The sequence below is a fragment of the Camelina sativa genome, chromosome 20 (assembly GCF_000633955.1).
Source record: "Camelina sativa cultivar DH55 chromosome 20, Cs, whole genome shotgun sequence".
NCBI lineage: Eukaryota > Viridiplantae > Streptophyta > Magnoliopsida > Brassicales > Brassicaceae > Camelina > Camelina sativa.
This window is the reverse complement of record NC_025704.1, coordinates 27,595,511-27,616,860: the sequence shown is the minus strand read 5'-3', so window position 1 is coordinate 27,616,860 and position 21,350 is coordinate 27,595,511. Positions and strand designations below refer to the sequence as shown.

Here is a 21,350-nt window from a genome sequence, read left to right as displayed (position 1 = left end):
AAACATTTAGTCCCGTGATAAAGTCCACTACTGTTCGGCTTGTGCTTGAGGTTGCGGTCAAACGTAATTGGAGTATCCATCAGGTTGACATCAACAATGCATTTCTTCAGGGAACTCTTACTGAAGAAGTATATGTCTCGCAACCACCGGGATTTGTTGACCGTGATCGACCAGACCATGTTTGCCGCCTTCGTAAGGCTCTTTATGGCCTGAAACAAGCGCCTCGCGCCTGGTATCAGGAACTCCGCACCTTCTTGCTTCAGGCTGGCTTCAAGAATTCAATCTCAGATGCCTCACTATTCACTTACAAGCATAACAATGAGTATCTCTACGTTTTGGTATATGTAGATGATATAATCATTGCTGGACCTTCGACTCTTGTCAAGCCATTTCATGAGTCTATTGCTTCTCGGTTTTCACTCAAAGATCTAGGTCCTCTCAGTTAATTCCTGGGTATCGAAGCAACGCGAACACGGCAAGGGTTACATTTGATGCAGCGGAAGTATATAACTGATCTCCTGGCTCGCACCAATATGCAAGAGGCGAAACCGGTTGCAACACCCATGTCTGAAACCAAGAAGCTCACGCTGGATTCAGGAACACCACTTGCTGATCCCAAACAATACTGCATGGTCATTGGGAGTCTTCAATACTTGTCTTTTACAAGACCTGATATTGGGTTTGCGGTCAACCGATTGTCTCAATATATGCATCGCCCAACAAATGACCATTGGCAGGCTGCCAAGAGAGTCTTGCGCTATCTTGCTGGAGCAAGATCACATGGCATTTTCCTCCGTTCTGATTGTCCTTTAACGGTTCATGCATTTTCTGATGCAGACTGGGGCGGTGACAAAGGTGACTGTATTTCGACTAATGCTTACATTGTGTACTTTGGAGGTAGTCCTATCTCCTGGTCCTCAAAGAAACAGAAAAGTGTGGCTAGATCTTCGACGGAGGCTGAGTACCGTGCCATGGCAAATGCGGCATCAGAACTGCAGTGGATTAGCTCGCTCCTTACTGAATTGGGTATTGTCTTACCTGTTGCTCCCGTGATATATTGTGATAACATGGGCGCTACGTATTTGTGCTCTAATCCTGTGTTTCACTCTCGGAAGAAGCACATTGCTCTTGATTATCATTTTGTCCGTGGATATATTCAATCCGGTGCACTGCGCGTTTCTTATATTTCGACACATGATCAGTTAGCTGATGCTATAACCAAGCCCCTCTTACGTCTACGGTTTCATCTATTGGGTAATAAGATTGGAGTCAAACCTCTGCCTCCATCTTGAGGGGGTGTGTAAAGGAGAGATGTAGTATAAGGCTATATTTGTAATTAGTACTTGTCAAAACCCTATGTACTAAGTCTATATATATTGTACCCTTGTCTTATGAACGAACATACGATCCTTTCATAATAAGCTCTTCCTTTACTCTCCCTAGCTCTCATTTTCTCATTAAAATGTCAATTTCATCTCGTCGGAGAAGGTTTGTTGTTTCTCTCTCTCTTTCCCCTTTTGAATCTGGGTTTGGAATTAGGGTTACTTATGTTATTCTTCTTCTAGGGTTTTGAGTCTATTGAGCAAAGGACTGCAAGAGGTTTTACAGATCGAAATCACCGAAGAAGATTTTTCTCACTAGGTATCTCGATCTCAAACCAAATCTATCTTCTTCTGCTTCTGGGTTCACCGAAAATTTCTTCCTTTACTTCAATCGTGGTTTTACCTTATATGTGGTTTCTGATTTTGTTGTTGTGCAAGGACCGACTATGACAGAGGAGTCAACACTTTTTCTCCCGAAGGAAAGCTGTTCCAAGTTGAATATGTCATTGAAGCTATCAAGGTAACTTCTCGATTCCTCCATTGTGGTGTGAGTTCATGGCTATTTCTGAATCAGAACACGGGGGTCTTAATAGCTGGAAAGAATTGACTTTTTTTTGCTTGGTGATTTCATCACCGATTTATTATATTTGGCTTCTGTTTTTCTGGGTGGTGTGGGAGAGGAGATAACTGAGTTGCAAATTGAGATTCAATGTATGGAGAATAAGCAACCGTTAGCACCTAACTCATTCTCAAATCTTGGACCTTGCAGGAGGACTAGTGGCCCTATTAGACGAGCTAAAGGTGGTTGAACTCTTGAGGTGGTTAGTGGTTACTTTTTTGTTTCTAATTTCCTGTTCTTCGGTTTCATAATTTAATTGATGTGTAGAGCGACCTCATTCGATAATGTATCTTATATGCATATGGATTTACTGTTTACATGAATGAAATGATGAGGCTATTCTTATTGTGGCATGTAATTTGTTTCCATCGCTATTCAGGATGAGACACTTAGACGAGCTGTTGACAAGTTTAAGGGGAAGAGGTGGAAGAAAATATGTAAATTTTCTTTCCTTGATCAAAGTCATCAAAGTCAAAGTAATGGTTTCTAAATCTGTTTGGGGAGTGTTTCTATCTATTATTAGTCTCGTTGTTGACTTGTGATTGAATTTGTGTTCTCTTATTTGTTGCAGGTTTTCATAGGTTTCAATTTCAAGTCATGAGTTTGTTAATGGATTTATGTCTACCTTGATTGATTTTTTTCTTTGGTGGGTTTCTCTCAGATCAAGTGTCAGCTATTTTGGTTGAGTCTTGTATTGCTGGTTATGCCGGTGTAACTACAAGCTCCATGGTACGTGTTAGTGTATATTTGCCTTAGTGTCGTGTTAGACTCTTTAACTTTTGATGTGTTTATAAGGTTATTGGGGCAGTAGGTGGCTTAAAGAACTCAAGGCTCAACTCGGCTCAACTCTGTGTCACCAAAGTCACCGAAGGTACTCAAAACAAGCTCTCTAATAGCATATCACTTTGCTGTATCATTTTCTGTATATTTAGGCTATTAATACTTCTTCTTCATGAGTTTGTGTTGCTTAGTTGCAGGTTGAAGCTGATTACGTGATGAGCTTTAGGATATGATCTGTTTATGTATTTTCTAATCTTTGACTTGTTAAATCTCTTTGTTGGGAACTTGCATGAGTGAGGACCACAAGAAGACAGGTCGTGACTCTTGAGTAAGAATGGGTTATATTTAAGAAGCAAGTTGGAGTTCCTGAAGCTGGAGGACTTCAAGAAGGCGAAGGAGAAGGTTATATTTAAGAAGCAAGTTGGAGTTCTTGAAGCTTTTAACGTCTGTTCATGAACTTTTTTCGATGGTATGTAGTAAANCTTCAATCGTGGTTTTACCTTATATGTGGTTTCTGATTTTGTTGTTGTGCAAGGACCGACTATGACAGAGGAGTCAACACTTTTTCTCCCGAAGGAAAGCTGTTCCAAGTTGAATATGTCATTGAAGCTATCAAGGTAACTTCTCGATTCCTCCATTGTGGTGTGAGTTCATGCCTATTTCTGAATCAGAACATGGGGGTCTTATTTTGTTTAGTATCGCTATAAACCCTAAATATATTAATAGCTGGAAAGAATTGACTTTTTTTTGCTTAGTGATTTCATCACCTATTTATTATATTTGGCTTCTGTTTTTCTGGGTGGTGTGGGAGAGGAGATAAGTGAGTTGCAAATTGAGATTCAATGTATGGAGAATAAGCAACCGTTAGCACCTAACTCATTCTCAAATCTTGGACCTTGCAGGAGGACTAGTGGCCCTATTAGACGAGCTAAAGGTGGTTGAACTCTTGAGGTGGTTAGGCGCACCAATAACCTACTGTGGATTTGGATGAATAGTTTTATTTGCCCAGTGAGGAGTTAGGATTGATGCTCTGCAGGGCCAGCTTGGGGTCTGTTTGGGCGGCTAGCAGTGAGGCTAGTGGATTAGCAGTGAGGCTAGTGGGGTCCACGGGACGGATTGTCACAATGTTATTTTTGGATTTCTGGTAGGATTTGGGTATTTTCGGGTTTCATCCAAAGCCTCAAATTATATTTTAGGTTCGATTAGATTTGTAATTTTTTAATCCAAACCAAAGTAAAAAAAAACCCGAAATCAATCCGAATTCAGAAAAAAATGAAATCAGTCCAAATTCATTAAAAATGATTATAATCATAAAAAAAACCAAGGTTATCAAACCAAATTGAAGTCATGAAAAGAAAAGAATAATTCTAAATAATAAAACACCAAATTTACAAGCCTATAATTTTTGACTTCTTAAAACATCAAATTAGATCAAATTCAAAGTTAAAACTATATAATCTATCTAAACTAACATATGAAATTGACATACTTAAAAATGAAAACTAATTTATCTTGTAATAGTGATGCAATCTATTGTTAAAGATATATATAACTTTGGATAGTTTTAATTATTTGTTCAGGTGTTCGGATATACCCAATCGGGTTTAGGTACCCGTTTCATTTACTAAAAGCATCTAATCGGATATTTTTAAAATTCAGATTCGGTTTTAGATCATGTATTTTTAATCGGATTCGGATATTTTATCCAGCCCTTGACCGGTCCATTTTAAACTCTCAGTAAAATTACTAGTAAAAAGAACCGTTAAATATTGAAATAATCTCTGCTAGGCTGATAAACAAAAGTTTAAACTCTTATTACCATAGATGAAATAAACTTTGCTATGCTGGTACACAAAAGTTCAAACTGAAAAACAAATTGATAGTCTCCCATGATTTGATATCTTAGTTAAAATTAGCAAATCTGTCTTAACTGAAAAACAAAAAAAAAACTGCAAATGCAAAAATAGGGACGTATATGTTGGTTATTAATACATGAAAGGAAAATCAAGTCTAAACAACAAAAAAAAATGAAAAACCTCACAATCTTCCTACTTGTTTTTAGTCTTTGTATGTTTGGTCATGTATCTGGCGCTGGAATTAGGATCGTGAACGAACTCAAAAATAAGAAATCCCTTTGGATGAGATGTTATTCTAAAGATGACGTACTAGGTCCAACAATAATACCAAATGGAGGGCATTTTACAGACTATTTCTTTCATAATTTATTCGGTACGACGCGTTTTATGTGTACTTTAAAACAAGGACCTGGATTTAAACACAGTCAAAAGCTTTAGAGCATTTAAAAAGTCTGGCTTATGGGAATGGAGAGCAAGAGAAGATGGAATATATTTAAGAAGAATATACAAGGCGAGATTTGATGATAGTGCAGAGAATCTGCATAAAGAGCATAATTGGATACTTTAAAACATTAACAAACTTCAATACTGTTAACCAAGACATCGCATCTGTAAAAGTACAGCTTCATTATCTCTTTATTGGTCTACATGACAATTCTTTTTTTTGTTTGGTATTGACAATTCATTATATATATATATATATATATATAGTATATTTCCTCAGTTCATGATTTATATAAATTGAAAAAATAACACCCAAATTATATTTAATATTTCTTAATTATCGTTCTTTTACTATGTATAATGGTATTTAAGAAGAAAAAAAACATTTATCTATAGTTAGCTCATTTAAACTTCTTTATAATTTCAACTAAATTTATGTGTGACTCTACTATATCAATTGGAACTCACAAAATTATATCTATTGCAACATGCAAATGAATATATTTAGAAGCTTGAGTGAACCAATGACCTCTACAATTGTGATTTTCATATCTAATTTTTTTTATTACAATCTGGTTAAGTTAATTAGAGAACTGAAAGTGAAAGTTTATAAAAGAAACAAAACAAGTCACATTGTCCCAATGGTAAAGGGAGGTAATTCCCGCCACTTGGGTTCGAGTAATCACTACAAGAAATATGGGCATTGATAGCAGAAAAGCATAGCGCAGTTTTCGCAAGTGTTATCGTTGATAAAATTTTATAAATGAATCTATATAATAGCGCTTTTAAAACGCTATACCTAAAAATATGTAAGCGGGAATCAAAAATCACACTTTCCGCCAACACTTAGTAAAAATTGACTAAAATTTAGTCTTTCCCCACACAAAGAAGCTCCAGAGTCAAAAAAAAAAAAAAAAAAAAAAAAAAAAAAAAAAAAAAAATTCTAAACCAACGAAAACCTGAATCGTTTTATTTTCTTCTTTTCTCTTCCTCATCTCCTTCACACTTCTTCTTCCTCTCTAGGGTTAAGAGTAGGGAGAAGCCAAGGTTTTTGCTAAGCAGCCATGAGTGAGACGAGAGATAAGCATTGCATACCCAGATCCGTTTCTTACAACCCAAATTCTTCGTTGTTGTTCTCCTTTAGCTCTTCCTTTACTCTCCGTAGCTCTCACCTTCTCATTAAAATGTCAATTTCATCTCGTCGGAGAAGGTTTGTTGTTTCTCTCTCTCTTTCCCCCTTTGAATCTGGGTTTGGAATTAGGGTTACTTAGATATGTTATTCTTCTTCTACGGTTTTGAGTCTATTGAGCAAAGGACTGCAAGAGGTTTTACAGATCGAAATCACCGAAGAAGATTTTTCTCACTAGGTATCTCGATCTTAAACCAAATCTATCTTCTTCTGCTTCTGGGTTCACCGAAAATTTCTTCCTTCACTTCAATCGTGGTTTTGCCTTATATGTGGTTTCTGATTTTGTTGTTGTGCAAGGACCGACTATGACAGAGGAGTCAACACTTTTTCTCCCGAAGGAAAGCTGTTCCAAGTTGAATATGTCATTGAAGCTATCAAGGTAACTTCTCGATTCCTCCATTGTGGTGTGAGTTCATGGCTATTTCTGAATCAGAACATGGGGGTCTTAATAGCTGGAAAGAATTGACTTTTTTTTGCTTGGTGATTTCATCACCGATTTATTATATTTGGCTTCTGTTTTTCTGGGTGGTGTGGGAGAGGAGATAACTGAGTTGCAAATTGAGATTCAATGTATGGAGAATAAGCAACCGTTAGCACCTAACTCATTCTCAAATCTTGGACCTTGCAGGAGGACTAGTGGCCCTATTAGACGAGCTAAAGGTGGTTGAACTCTTGAGGTGGTTAGTGGTTACTTTTTTGTTTCTAATTTCCTGTTCTTCGGTTTCATAATTTAATTGATGTGTAGAGCGACCTCATTCGATAATGTATCTTATATGCATATGGATTTACTGTTTACATGAATGAAATGATGAGGCTATTCTTATTGTGGCATGTAATTTGTTTCCATCGCTATTCAGGATGAGACACTTAGACGAGCTGTTGACAAGTTTAAGGGGAAGAGGTGGAAGAAAATATGTAAATTTTCTTTCCTTGATCAAAGTCATCAAAGTCAAAGTAATGGTTTCTAAATCTGTTTGGGGAGTGTTTCTATCTATTATTAGTCTCGTTGTTGACTTGTGATTGAATTTGTGTTCTCTTATTTGTTGCAGGTTTTCATAGGTTTCAATTTCAAGTCATGAGTTTGTTAATGGATTTATGTCTTTGGTGGGTTTCTCTCAGATCAAGTGTCGGCTATTTTGGTTGAGTCTTGTATTGCTAGTTATGCCGGTATAACTACAAGCTCCATGGTACGTGTTAGTGTATATTTGCCTTAGTGTCGTGTTAGATTCTTTAACTTTTGATGTGTTCATAAGGTTATTGGGGCAGTAGGTGGCTTTAAGAACTCAAGGCTCAACTCGGCTCAACTCAGTGTCACCAAAGTCACCGAAGGTACTCAAAACAAGCTCTCTAAAAGCATATCACATTCCTGAAGCTGGAGGACTTCAAGAAGGCGAAGGAGAAGGTTATATTTAAGAAGCAAGTTGGAGTTCCTGAAGCTTTTAACGTCTGTTCATAAACTTTTTTTGATGGTATGTAGTAAATATTGTATAAGACTTGGTTTGATGACTTGTTGTAGTCTAAAATATGGTATGTATGTTTACTAATAACTAGGTTCGAACCCGCGGTACACCGCGGGTCAAATGTTTTATAATTTTTAGATTTTTGATCTTTTATGTTTATTACTAAGTAAATTTTAGTTTACAGTTATTTCTTATATTAAAAATAAAAAAAAATTCAAATTATTAACTTTTAAAAGCTATAATTACTAATTTGTATATGATCAGTTTGTTTCATATTATAGAGTGTAGTAGCACCATATAGTAATACCCGTTATTCATACTTGCCCCGTTTATTAACCTACTTTATTAATGTAATAGTAGATCCATATTTATGTAGTCTATCCGATTTACAAATATATACAGTATAAACAAATGGTCATCATTTATCCGATATATATAGAGTCACAATATTTTGGAGGTCTCGTGTCTCCACCTACACAAAATCAAGGTACTAACTACATTAGTAACTACAAAATCAAGGTGCCAAATTTCCAAATTCAAACAGTCGAATTAATGATTTGGTTAACCTAATTTTGGAAATATACTTTGAATAATTCTATTTTAATTAATATTGATTAATCGGTTTAAAGAATATGCTTTAGATTAATCGATTTAAGAAAATTTATAAAATCATTATTTTTAAGAAAAATAATATAGTTTAACGCGTAGTATATAGTTTTAGATATTGAGAGTAATTCTACTAATGTATCATAGTCTACTGGCTCAAGGGTTGTTGTTTTGATAGTCGTAGGTGTTGAGTTCGAACACAACTATCACACATTTAACTTCAATTTTGTTTTGTTTTATATATGGTAAAATGACAATATTACCTTCGTCTTCTTCCTCAATCGATCTCTGTAAAAACCGAAACCTAAGTCCTGATTTTCATATGTTCTTCTTATTATCTCTATTTTCTATACAAAATATGTTAGATCCAAAACTTAATTATTGATTTCTATGTTAAGAACAAAGATATGTTTTTTTGTAAAGATTTTGAGTTTTAAATTGTCATGATATATAAATAATAACTCCATCGAACACATCATGACTGATTTAATAATTCAAATTAAAGATCTGTTTTATTGTTTACCGACTGAAGAAGCAATTATCCAAAGAGATTCAATGGAGATGATGAAAGAAAGAAAAATTGATAACGCGCTTAAAGATCCTACACAAGCACGCGAATCTTCTCTAAACGGGTTGGATTTTTTAATTAAAATTGTTAATCTCAACTTTACCCTTTTTAATTTCAATTAACATTCTCCTTAATGTTCTATTGAGTGGCAATTGCTGTAAATAAAACCAACATTTTAGACATTTTTTAAAATGTACTTCTCTTTTAATTATAAGAAGATATATTTTTTTAATAAATTCATAATTTATTAAACTGAATTACAATGTAAATTTTGTGCTAGAATAAAATAATTATATCAACAATACATATCTATAGTTGACAAAACCATAGTACAAATATTTTGCTACTATTAATTATAATATGGTACATAAAAAACGTTACTAATAATTTTAATATAACAATAACATAATGCTATTACAGAGATACAAATAATAGCATAGGAAAAAAACGCTATTGTATGTGTCCCCTCTAAGATAGCTCCGGCAAAGACAGCCTTTACGAAATTGCTATTAAAACGATATAATAGCGTTTTTCGTGTGCTAAGAATACGCATATTTCTTGTAGTGACACACCAACAAAAACAAAATAAAAAACAGACAAACAAAAAAAACAATGCCGTATAAAACAACCTGGCCTGTTTTTTATTTATTTTAAATATTCTATTATCTAGCGATTCCATACTCACTAGCAACCTAACCACAATCAAACAACAGCGGATAACATAACCAACATAACTCATGTCATTAAACAAATAAAATGAATAGCAAATAACCAATAGCAATTCCAAAGCATAAATCCTATAATAAGCACAAAGCAAATAACCGAGCCTCTAGAACATCCTCTTCTTTATAGCTTTGATTCTACGATCACACTTTTCCTTTACCTGCGCCACAACACAAAAAGAGGTGTAAGTATTACCAAAAATACTTAGTGAGGCAATCCTCCCATCTATTGGACTATACACACAAGCGATAAGATCTTTCATGCCACAATCAACAAACAATAAAACAGACCAGGCAATATACAGAGCAAACACATCATCAGCCACTGCTGAAGGTTGGTGTCAATCGACACTGACACCTGACGAAGGTTATATCGATTGACGCACACCCTTTGTCGATCGATGCAGTCTCTTGGTGTCAGATATTCCCCGAAATTCCTAATTGCATCGACCAACACCTCCACATGGCGTCGATCGATAATCGTAGATTTCTCTCGCCGTCTTCGCATTGGTGTCGACCGACACACTCCTTGTGTCGATCGACACTCATGTAGAGCATCGCTTCTTCTGGATCAGAAATTCCGAATCTCGCCTCCAAACTTCTCTAATTTGTCCCACACGATCTCATGAGCGAATCCAAGTCTCAGGGGCCACGAAAAACGCATAGAACTCAAAAGAAAACAATCACATAACACACAAAGTCACAGAAACAGAGATCTTAGCTTAGATATGCCATGGTCATGCACTCACCTTAGCCAAAATAAAGAGATCTAAGCCCAAACGACAAAGCTAACACCACAACAACCTTCCCACCATGTCCCTAGCCTTGAATCCTACTCTCCAAGAAGAAATTCACCAACAGAGATAAAAAAACATCCAAAACCTCAAGGACACTCACAGAGACTTTTGTTCTCTTCTTTCTGTGTAGAGAACTGATGAAAAACGGCTAAAAGGAAGGGAAGGAAGTCGTGTTCTCGCTTATAACTCGAGTCTTAGGGATCTCCTAAACAAACTACGCAAATCTGAGAATTAAAATCAAACCGGTTTGACCCATCCGCATAAGGTGTCGATCGACGCCCTTACCGAATGTCCACAATTCGGTTCACTGGTATTACACCATATAAAAAACAGATTGTTATATACAATATATTTTTTAATATGATCGAAATAATTTCTTCATTTAGAAATTTTAGTGATATAGTTTATATCATTTCAATATAACTATTTTTTAAACCAAATCATTATTTTCTAAAATATGTTGTATTTACTGACTTATGATTTACTTACGAATATTCTATCAGTATATCGTTATTAATTGAGAAATTACTTCCATTTATTCTTTTTTCACGTATATACGTTATAAGTGATGCATGCACCAAACCTAAAAAATGACATATATATATATATATATATTTACATATGATATCTTTAGTTTTTTTTTTGAATCTTTAATTTTTTTATTAGTACTCTTCATTTTCATGTGTTGGTTTCACACGAACGTAAGCGACTCTACTATATAATACTTTTAAAGGAATTTAAATATATATATATATATATATATATATATATACATGTATATATATATATATATATATGCAAATTATAATTAAAACAAAAGCAAAAAGCCAAAATTAAAAAAAAATGAAAAAGAAAAAAAACAAAAAAAAGAAACATTTAAGTTTTAAGTTGAGAACATAAAAACTAAAATAGATAAACGCAAAATAGCAATAATTTAATTAAACAATATGAAAATCATAATAGTTAATTAAAAAAAAATCAAATGTAGTAGTGTTATTACGTTCTCTAATGTGGTTTTTAATCAATATTCATCGATTTTTGTTTTGATGTCTCAAACTTATACTTAAATCTTTATATTTTTATTATTCTAAATATTTATCTATTATTTTCTTATATTTTTGCTGGCGGATCAAACCAAATGCAATTCAAAAGTGGTCCTGTGACACCCCAATTTACGGAGAGGTTTAAAAGAATTGATTTGGCCATCTATGTCACCAAATTGCACTTATCTTTTCGTTCAAAGGTCCTGAGAGAACTCTAGAATTAAAAGCGTGTTTATGCTGGAGTAGTCTTAATATAGGTGACCTTCCGGGAAGTGACTGTCGAAACTGTGCGAGTGAAGACAAAAACACGGGGAAATATCATTTGGTGATTTGTAGGGATGGTAACAAGTCTTTAAAACCTCCCGGACGTAGAAAACCGGTCTTCGGATATGGATGGGCTCACGGGATTAGTGAGAGGACGTGAGGTCTACTAAGGAAGGTGGACCCATGGACTGAGATTGGACATGGGGCCCACTAAGAGGTGGCGGTCGGGGCGTTAAAGTGGTATCAGAACTGAACCTAGTCGTGTGTGGAGTCGAGTGGGCTCACACCATCGGGGGTGACGATCTTGGTGCGCAACGAGGACATTGCGATCTGTTAGTGTGGGTGAATTGTGACATCCCGGTTTGCGGAGAGGCTTAAAATAATTGATTTGGCCACCTATGTTACTAAAGTGCACTTATCTTTTCGGTCAAAGGTCATGAGAGAACTCTAAAGTTAAACGTGCTTATGATGGAGTATTCTTAGGATGGGTGACCTTCCGGGAAGTGACTGTCGGAACTGTGCAAGTGAGGACAAAAACACAGGAAATATCATGTGGTAATTTGTAGGGATGATAGCAAGTCTTTAAAACCTCCCTGACGTAGCAAACCGGCTTTCAGATTTTGGTAGGCTCACGGGCCTAGTGAGAAGACGTGAAGCCCATTAAAAAAGGTGGACCCATGGATTGGGATTGGACATGGGACACCACTACGAAGTGGCGGACGGGTCGTTACAAGTTCGAGTTTCTTTGTTCTAGCAAACCAAACCAAATCATTGGTTACCAAGCGTTGATGATTGTGTGATTTAAGATATTTAGTTTAGTTTAAATCTATTCTTTATAAAGTAGAATTCTATACCCCCTTTAAAATAATTGTCATTTAAAGCTTAATTTTCTTTTTCAGTTTAGTTGTTGTTTTCGTTTTCTAATGTCATTTTTAGTAAAAAATTATCTCATTTGTCTATTATTGAATGAATAAAATATTAAATTTTTTAGAATTTTAGTAATAGACATAAAGAATATTTATTTATTTTCTTAATTTATATTAAAAGCTCTAGAACGATAACTAATTAGAAAAGGAGGAACCGAGGAAGTATCCTACTATATTAATTGAGAAGTACAAATATGAAACTAACCTTAAAATGTGTAAAAAATTACATTCAATTGCCATTAGAAAAAATTAATTAAGCTTAATTAACTAACTTAAATAAATATAATTAATTAAAAATAAAAAACACTCACAAATCAAATATTAAAAAATTTAAAAAAATATTTTCTCTCTCTAATAAATTATGGACGAAATTACTAATTATTTTTAAAAAAATATAAATAAACCAATCAGAATTTTAAAAACTAAGATTTTGTATCCAAGTATACAATACAATTATTTTTAATAACTAAATTATGATTCTCCTATCATCTTTATTTTATTTTATTTACAAATTGTTTGAAATTTTCATATAATACTTATAATTAATAAAATGCATATTTTTTTCTGCATATGTTGTGATTTAAATTTTTAAAAACGAAAAAATATTACTCAATGTATGAAAATGTGTGTTTTAATTTTACATTGGCGGGTTGGTAAAACTAAATTTATATAAATGATAATTTAATATTTTTTATTTGCTCACAATTATAATATTAAAATTACTATTTTATATTTCATAAAATAATGATGCAAATACAACAAATAAACAATATAAAAATGTAATAATACATCAAAAATAAAATACTATAATATTCTAAAATAATAAGTATTCAAATAGACTAATAGATTTACATAACAATTCAAAATAAATATTATCTCAAACAAAATATTTTTTTTAAATAAAACAATAATTATTATTATTATATTATAAACTTTTTAAAAATATTGACCCGTGCTTTAAGCACGGGATATATCCTAGTGTTGTAATAAACAAGCAAGAACTTCAGATCCTTCAACCTTGTTTTAAAGTTTTGCTTATTTTAATGAACTTTATTTTTGTTCTCTTATTTTATTTTTTTACAGTAATTGTAATATGTACTGATAGAATTGTAGTACTAAATAAATCGTTAAGTTATAAATCTAATAAAGAAAGAGTTTTCATTTTCTATCGGTATATTAGTGTAATATTTCTTCTACTTATTCAGACTAGAATGTTTGAACCATTAAATATAACATTTTAAATCTTTTGCAGTTGCATACTCGAATTTTACATAAATCATAATAGTAATACGAACATAAAGTATATTCTAAACAAGGAACTCTTCACCGATGGATGCAATTGCCTTCTTGACAATTATTTGATACATTCTTTGTGTTGGATGGACTGCGTCCCAAAAAACATATTTGGTAGACTCTTTGCATACTGGCATATCTTTGCATGTCTCTCCATATTCGTATGTACCTGTTCCACAACAGCCTTTCGAAGCCTCGACAAAACCTATAAATTAAAACCAAAAAGAACATAAATTAAACCGTACGTATATCAAAGTTGTGTTTTAACTTTTAAAGCAAAGTGATATAAATTCTCACCAAATTTTGTTGGATTTTTGATGGCTTCTTGGATGGTCGAATAAGCATCAACGTAGATGGTTTTCAAACCGATTTTAGACTGGAGAAGCTCCAGATTCTTGATGATTTTGGAGTTAAAGGAGAAAGCGACTTGGTTTAGTTGATCTACACAAGTTTTTTGGCCTTTTAGATATTTAATTAAGGGCATACATCCCATGGGAGGAACTCCCACCACCACCAGCCTCCTAGCTCCAAGCTTATGCAACATCTGTAAAATTAAATAATAACAAGAAAGCTCAAAAGAAGCTATATATGAATCTTCTTTCTTTCGATAATACTAACATGCAATTCGTATCCTTTTTAGTATATGTATATGTGTTTATCATAGCTTATAAAATATCTATATTGACTCGATATACCAAATTAACCCAAACTTAATTCAATTAATAAATAAAGTATACTGTAATAGTTTGAAATATATTTCAAACTATTGAAGGTGGACTAAGTCTGAATCTACGCTTTTCTGGTTTCGCAAACTAATTTCTCCAATGAACATTATACATGTAGTAAAAAATAAAATCTCACTGGACACTCTACTGGTCTAATGTTTCCCAATAAATGGGACAAATTAAGTTGATGACCATGACCATTGTGGTTCTGAAATTATTTTTTTTAACTAACAAAATTTATTGTGATCCATGAACATGTTCCAGAGACCCGACATGAACAAGTCAAAAATTCATACTATCATTGTAGGGTAGAAATTATTGTATTGAAATTTAATTCTCACAACAACCAGATAGAATTCGTATAATTTTCTTTCTACACTGTTCCTCTATTTTTTTCTTTTTCCGTAATTTATGACTTTTTTATTTATTTCTGATTAACTATGAGGACCTACAACATATACACGTACATACTAAGATATTTGTAGAATTACTCAATTCCACTACAACTACATACGCATTTATTTCAGCAGCTAATATTAATTTCAGACACAGACACGTTCTTACATACAAATCAATAAATCCATGCAATAGTTAAAAAAATGTACTCGGCTTTCTTCACAAAAAGAAAAGAAACATGTATATTGACTATGTAAGATATATCGTATATAGACATCATAATTAATGCATACGTAAAGTAACACGAGTTTAGTGGAGACGTAAACATACCTTGGCGTCGTAAAGCATACGACGGGAGAGAAACTCGACGTATTGTTCAACCGTGTATTGCTTTTGTCGAGTAAAATCGACTAAGTAATTTTGAAGAAAGTCATTTGATCCCATACTCATAAGAAATATCGCATTATTTATCAGTTTTGAGCTCTCTAATGGACCGACCAATTTAGTCAGATGAATCTTGTAATGCAAAAAGTAATTGGCTTGCGTTGTGAAACTCCACACGTTCTGTTCAAACCAACAAAATAGTTAAACTTTAGTTCGGTTTTACGTGTGTAAAGAGAATTTCAACTTTTGTTTTTATTAGAAGGTAAAAAAAGACTTGTATATAGGCTTACGGATATATTAGCCGTGAGATCGTCATAGCCAGAACCAGCAGAGGCAAAACTTGCACCGCGAGTTAGATCAGCTTGGGTTAAGGTTGGATCAAGAAAAGCCGGTATGGGAGGATGACCCATGGCCTCCGCTGGGGAAAAATAAAACAGATATATACTTTAGTATGTTCATAAGTAAAGCTTTGATTAACATGTCGAAATTTAATTTCTTACAATAATATAAAGCATACCGATGAAATCGGGAGCGAGTAATCCATCGCATAGTCTGCCAGTGGGTTTATGGTTGATGAAATTTCCACCATAAGGCGGAAAATTCCCTTTCAAATCGGTCTTAATGAAATTATTGTTTCCTGGATCGACACTAGAATCTCCAAACACAAGTATAGATGTCACATTGTGCTTCGCGGCTAGCTGCCGAAGGAGATGAACGTCCAAAGCCACCACTGAAGGTAACGGCTGTAAAGCTCCCGCCACCAAAAGAGTTACAAACGCAACAATCAACATTTTAATAGAAAGAGAAGGACGTGAGACTTTTCTAATTTTATTTAGAAAGTTTCTTTTGAGAGAATTGAAATGTCATATATGGTCTGTGTTAAGGATGCTGTTATATATAGAGGGAGTTTTTTTGACAGCTTGGCGTAATGTTGTTGGTTGAGACATAAAAAGTAATGTGGCCAACAGAGAAATTCAATTTGAGATCTTGGTTAATTTTATGTTATGATATAATCATATCTTTATGATTTTCTTGTCTCTCACTGTCTCACCTATTTTTGGTATCTTATATATATATATATATATATATATATAAGGTTTATAATATTTTACTTATATTTGTCAAAATAATACTCCAACCCCGTACTTCCCTCTTTAGATATGAATCCCAAATTTTAACTAATGTATGTATAAAATGAAGTCATATAATTGAGTTTTCGTTTGGCATGCAGTACAACTACAATTGTTTTGTCACTGTATATTTGAATCGTACCTGCTCAACTAAATTTCATACTAACCTCCCAAATTTAGAAAGTTATAATCAGCATATATATATGTGATAAGTTGACCACCGTCTTTACAAATAGAAGAAAATGCAAAATTTATAACATATTTAAACATGAAGCCCACAATTATTCTTTGTTTTACAATAAGTTTAGTTTTGAGGGTTCTATATATGTATCCACCTTATCTATCGTTTAAGTAAAGTAGGCATAAATGTCGTGTACATTGCGGTGGAGTAATTAACACCGCCATTTTGGCCTTGATGGAAATAAAGATACATAATTAATTAACATCTTAATCTGGTAACCATTAAACCATCTCTTTTATATTCACGGTTTAAACGTTCACTGATTAAACAAACTTATACATCAAATAGTTATACATCAATATAAGATCTTAGCCAATTCTTTATGTATTCATATTTTTTTGGATAGTGACCAAGAGGTAATGTGTCAGTCTCTAACATGTAGCCAGAGGCATCGGTGTCCAACACATTTATGGCTGATTTGTTAAATATGTAAATCACAAATCAGATCATTTGGTAGATATGTAATCATATTGAGAAATTGACTTTTTAAAGCAAATTATAACTTTTTCATTTGCAATAAACATGTAACTGGAGTGCAAGTGCAATTATTTTAAGAGAATTTTTGAGAAATATCTTTTTTGGTGTATCCCTTTTCAAAAAGGAAAAAATGTCAAAAAAAATCCCCAAATTTTAAATTTGGGACGTTTTAATCACCAACTTTCAAGATGCCATTTTAATCACAAAATTTCCTTTGATTTGACCATAAAATAGTAAAGTTCTGTTGACATCGCCATTTTAGGCACGACGTTTATTAAATCCCTAATCCTATAAAAAAACCTCAAATTCTCTCTATAATACCAAAATATCTTCTGCCATCTCTCTATTCCGATGAGTTTAAGTTCAAGCTTTCAGTAAGTGTGGTGTGCCATCGATGGTGTAGAGAGAATTTAGGGTTTTCTTTCTAGGGTTATATATTTGTGAAATTGGAATTGATTTGGGGATTTAGTATCTTCAATGTGGTAAACGATATTGTTTTTAGTGTTAAAAATGTGGTTGTTTATGCTAATCGGTAGCAGATAACCTGTAATTTACTCTGTTTTTTAGATCTTTAACAGAGAATAAAAGACGTACCTAAAACGGTGAGGTCAACAAAACTTTGCTATTTTATGGTCAAGTCAACGAAAATTTTGTGATTAAAATGACATCTTGAAAGTTGGTGATTAAAACGTCCCAAATTTGAAAGTTGGGGATTTTTTTGATATTTTTCCCTTTTCAAAAATACTGCTTTTATCTATACAGTTTTAAAAATACTCCTTTTTAAATATGAAAAATTATAAAGTTTTATATAGTTCACATGGTATTTCTAGATAATAACTACTACATCTAGACTCGATCCAAATATTTATAAAGTTTTAAAATATTATAAAAGGTTTTTACAAGGTTTTAAAAATATTTACAAGGTTTTTAAAAGATTTTAAACAGTTTTTAAAAGGTTTTTAAAAAGTATTTATATAGTATTTATAAAGTATATAAAAAAATTTAGACACATATAAAGGTAATTTGTGTATATATTTATAAGCTTACGCACAAATTTTAAAAATTTACAAATTTTTAGTGGTTTTTTTTGGTAAAATTTAAAAGAAAGGGTATTTTTGAAATTTTCTTTTATTTTAATAATATAACATGCCATTGTAAATAATTTGATAATTGATACTATTATATATAAATATATATAACATTTTATTTATAGATTGGCAAAAAAACTAAGAGAAATATCATTCTTTATTGTTTTCTTTTTAAAAGTCATGTTCAATAACCATATATGAACCTAATTTCTCTGTTAAAGGGAATAATCAATTACCTAATATAATTATATCAATGTTGATGGTCGTTAAGTTCAATTGTCCTTTATATGTGATTATGTGTTGTGGTTAATTTTATTTCTATAGAAACGAACTATTGTTCATTGTATTCGACAATTAACAGTCGATATAAAAAACGATTATAATTGATAAACAATTTCTATATCTCACTTTTATATATATATATATATATATATTATACTATTATTGTCTATCTTCTTCCATATTTTTTTGTTAAAGGGCTTTCTTAATTAATTTACTAAAAGAATACAAAAAAATGATCTTCTTCCATATTAATTACTTGTATCCAGATTTTTTCAAGTTGCTTCTGTTTAATTCGATATACTATTATATTGTAGTTATGGAAGTTTTAATTTTTAGCCTTAGTTTTTTCTTTCTTTTCGTAGCTGATATTTCAGCAAAACTATATTAGCTACTGCGTAAAAGAGTTTAAACATGAAAATATATACGTCTCTCGAAACTTTAATGACTAATTCAACAAACAAGTAAATTAAAGTATATAATGAGAGTACTGTTAATACCAAAATGTTAAAAGGAAAAAGCATTAACAAAAAAAAGGACGTTGACATTGACTTTGTTGGTGACATGAGATGATGAGAGTTTCCAAATAGTTTAGGTCACCTAAATTTTGCGAACATAACAGTTAGAAAATGGTCATATATCCTTGCCGGAGTATTAAGTATAAGTACTAATTATTATAGTATTTTTTCCAACTATTAATGTGTGTCGTCTATACATATACACACTGGTCGGGTCAATATATTTAATGCAGTTTCCGGACATAATTGGATATCATTTCTTATTTTTTCAACTACTCGAGAAAAATATATGAAAGGTTCAAAAGAAAGAAAATATATACTTTTGGATATAATAAAACAATAGCAGAAGATAATTTTCTAAATGAACTATCAAACGATATACATAGTTTTGTGTGTTCTAAGCTTCGGTCTAGTCCACTCGACCAGTCCATTATGTATTAAATAGGGAATTCATGCATGAGTCCATTATTATGATAAATCCCAACCTTTACTAGACAAGTCTATGAAGTATGAACCAAGAATTGGCAAAATTCAAGAATTTAGTTGGAGGAGAATATTAAAACAAAAAAGATAAGAAAATGCAGGTGACATTAATTGCTTTGTAAATTTAAATAGAGATAGTAGAATGATTTGTAAGATTAGGTGGTTGTGTGACCTATATTTATTAGACACATCACCCACTTTTGTATACAATAACTCTTTCTTTCACACGATCCAATGACTAGTCTCACTCGTGTTAATTTGTAGTACTAAATTATTACAGAAGTGGATCGTGAGAAAGCAAGAGATATACAAAAAACCAAATAGAAAATCATTGTAAATCAGTAGAACAACATATTTTAATTTATTTTATATACAACATTAGTATCTAAATATAAATCAGGACCAAGAATATTTTAATCATTAGCTGAAAAGTATTGTAAAACTTATATAAATTAACAATGATAGTAGCATTGTTGTGTTAGCATCAAATTTAAGTTTAATTTATGCTGTTGACAAGAAATTCATAAGACTCTGATATTCTATTGATTTATTGAAGTTTAAATAAATGATAAACAATGCTTATATATTGATATATAGATACTGTCTATTAAATACAACATAGTAGGTGCTTTTACAATTCTAGAAAGAGACAAGCTGAGAAATGTTACTGTCTTGAATATTATCATTTAATGGTAGATGTTAATGTTTTAAAATTTATCAGTTAGAGGTGAACATCTTAGTCTATTTTTCGTTTCAGTTCATTTAATTCTGTTTTTATAAATTCTAACTGAACTCAAATCAGAACTAGTTCGAGTTAGCTCAATTCAGTGCCTACTTCGCTTTGGAAAATACAAGTCAACTAACAAAACACAAAACAAATTCTCCCTCTTTCTTTTACTTGTCATTCAAGCAGTGTTCAAGAAAGCGGTCTAGACGGCCGCCTAGGCGCCGTCTAGGCGCTAGGCGCTCAGTAGATGCCTAGATGACCGCCTAAACCGCTTAAAATTACATTAATTGAATTTTAATATTTATTTTTGATTTTTAACTATATAGATTTAAATTATTAAGTTTTATATTTGTATACGTAATTATAAATGTTTATATGTTGTTAATATAACTTAAATAAATGTATTTTTGTTAATTCTGTTTATAATTTATAATTTTTTTATTTTTCTAACATATATTTGTACATAATTTTATATATATAATGTTTTATGTTGTAAACGCCTAAACCGCCTAAAAACCGTCTAGGCCCCGATTAGGCATTCTAGGCGCTAGGCGCTGGGTCACCGCCCAGTACCGCCTAGCGCTTTCTTGAACACTGCATTCAAGGTTATTTCAAACAGATTAAAAAATCAGATAAATAGATTTTATCCTTACTCGGCTATTAGAATTCTAAAGTATTTAATAGTTTATTAATTTAATAAAGAGTAAATGAGATAATTTTCTGCTAAAAATATATTGAAAAACGAAAACGACAAATAAAATAAGGTTTCGGCATAAGAAAAAACGGAACACAAAAAGCTGATATGTCACACTCACATAGCTCTTGTGTCTTTTTTAATAAATATGTCATTGACAAATATAATGCAATATTTTTTTCTATTAGTTTTTAAAAATCAAAGATTTAATCAGCAATTAAAATCCAAAAATATATTTAATTATCAATTTTATAACATATTTAATTATTAGAAATAAATTAAATTTCACAAACAATAAAAAAATTATTCATTTATTTAC

General features: G+C 32.2%; 2 protein-coding genes, 2 long non-coding RNA genes and 1 pseudogene across 23 annotated transcripts; 4 read left to right on the top strand and 1 right to left on the bottom strand.

Annotated features, from left to right (window-relative positions):
• On the top strand, window positions 534–1,292 carry LOC109131267 (uncharacterized mitochondrial protein AtMg00810-like). The gene has a single exon (XM_019241969.1). It carries the CDS (start codon window positions 534–536, stop codon window positions 1,290–1,292), a length of 759 nt encoding a protein of 252 aa, XP_019097514.1.
• On the top strand, window positions 1,447–3,190 carry LOC109124800. Of its 14 annotated transcripts, none has more exons than XR_002037082.1 (8): window positions 1,452–1,488; window positions 1,575–1,641; window positions 1,761–1,842; window positions 2,092–2,143; window positions 2,321–2,378; window positions 2,513–2,522; window positions 2,603–2,670; window positions 2,737–3,190. It is a non-coding gene; the product is annotated as an uncharacterized LOC109124800 (long non-coding RNA). The 14 variants fall into 14 exon arrangements; XR_002037085.1 differs by having other exon boundaries at window positions 2,321–2,417; window positions 2,753–3,190; XR_002037077.1 differs by having other exon boundaries at window positions 2,321–2,417.
• Window positions 4,749–5,145, top strand: LOC109131266 (annotated as a pseudogene).
• Window positions 5,979–7,821, top strand: LOC104771843. 7 transcript variants are annotated; one of them, XR_764946.2, is made up of 7 exons: window positions 5,979–6,231; window positions 6,322–6,388; window positions 6,508–6,589; window positions 6,839–6,890; window positions 7,068–7,164; window positions 7,260–7,397; window positions 7,464–7,818. It is a non-coding gene; the product is annotated as an uncharacterized LOC104771843 (long non-coding RNA). The 7 variants fall into 7 exon arrangements; XR_764948.2 differs by having other exon boundaries at window positions 5,979–6,388; window positions 6,839–6,887; window positions 7,464–7,821; XR_764947.2 differs by having other exon boundaries at window positions 5,979–6,388; window positions 7,068–7,125; window positions 7,464–7,821.
• On the bottom strand, window positions 13,773–16,185 carry LOC104771841 (GDSL esterase/lipase At5g45950). The gene is made up of 5 exons (XM_010496447.2): window positions 15,912–16,185; window positions 15,685–15,812; window positions 15,341–15,574; window positions 14,187–14,433; window positions 13,773–14,094 (listed from the first exon to the last, which is right to left on the bottom strand). Exons 1-5 carry the CDS (start codon window positions 16,183–16,185, stop codon window positions 13,904–13,906), a joined length of 1,074 nt encoding a protein of 357 aa, XP_010494749.1. The 3' UTR covers window positions 13,773–13,903.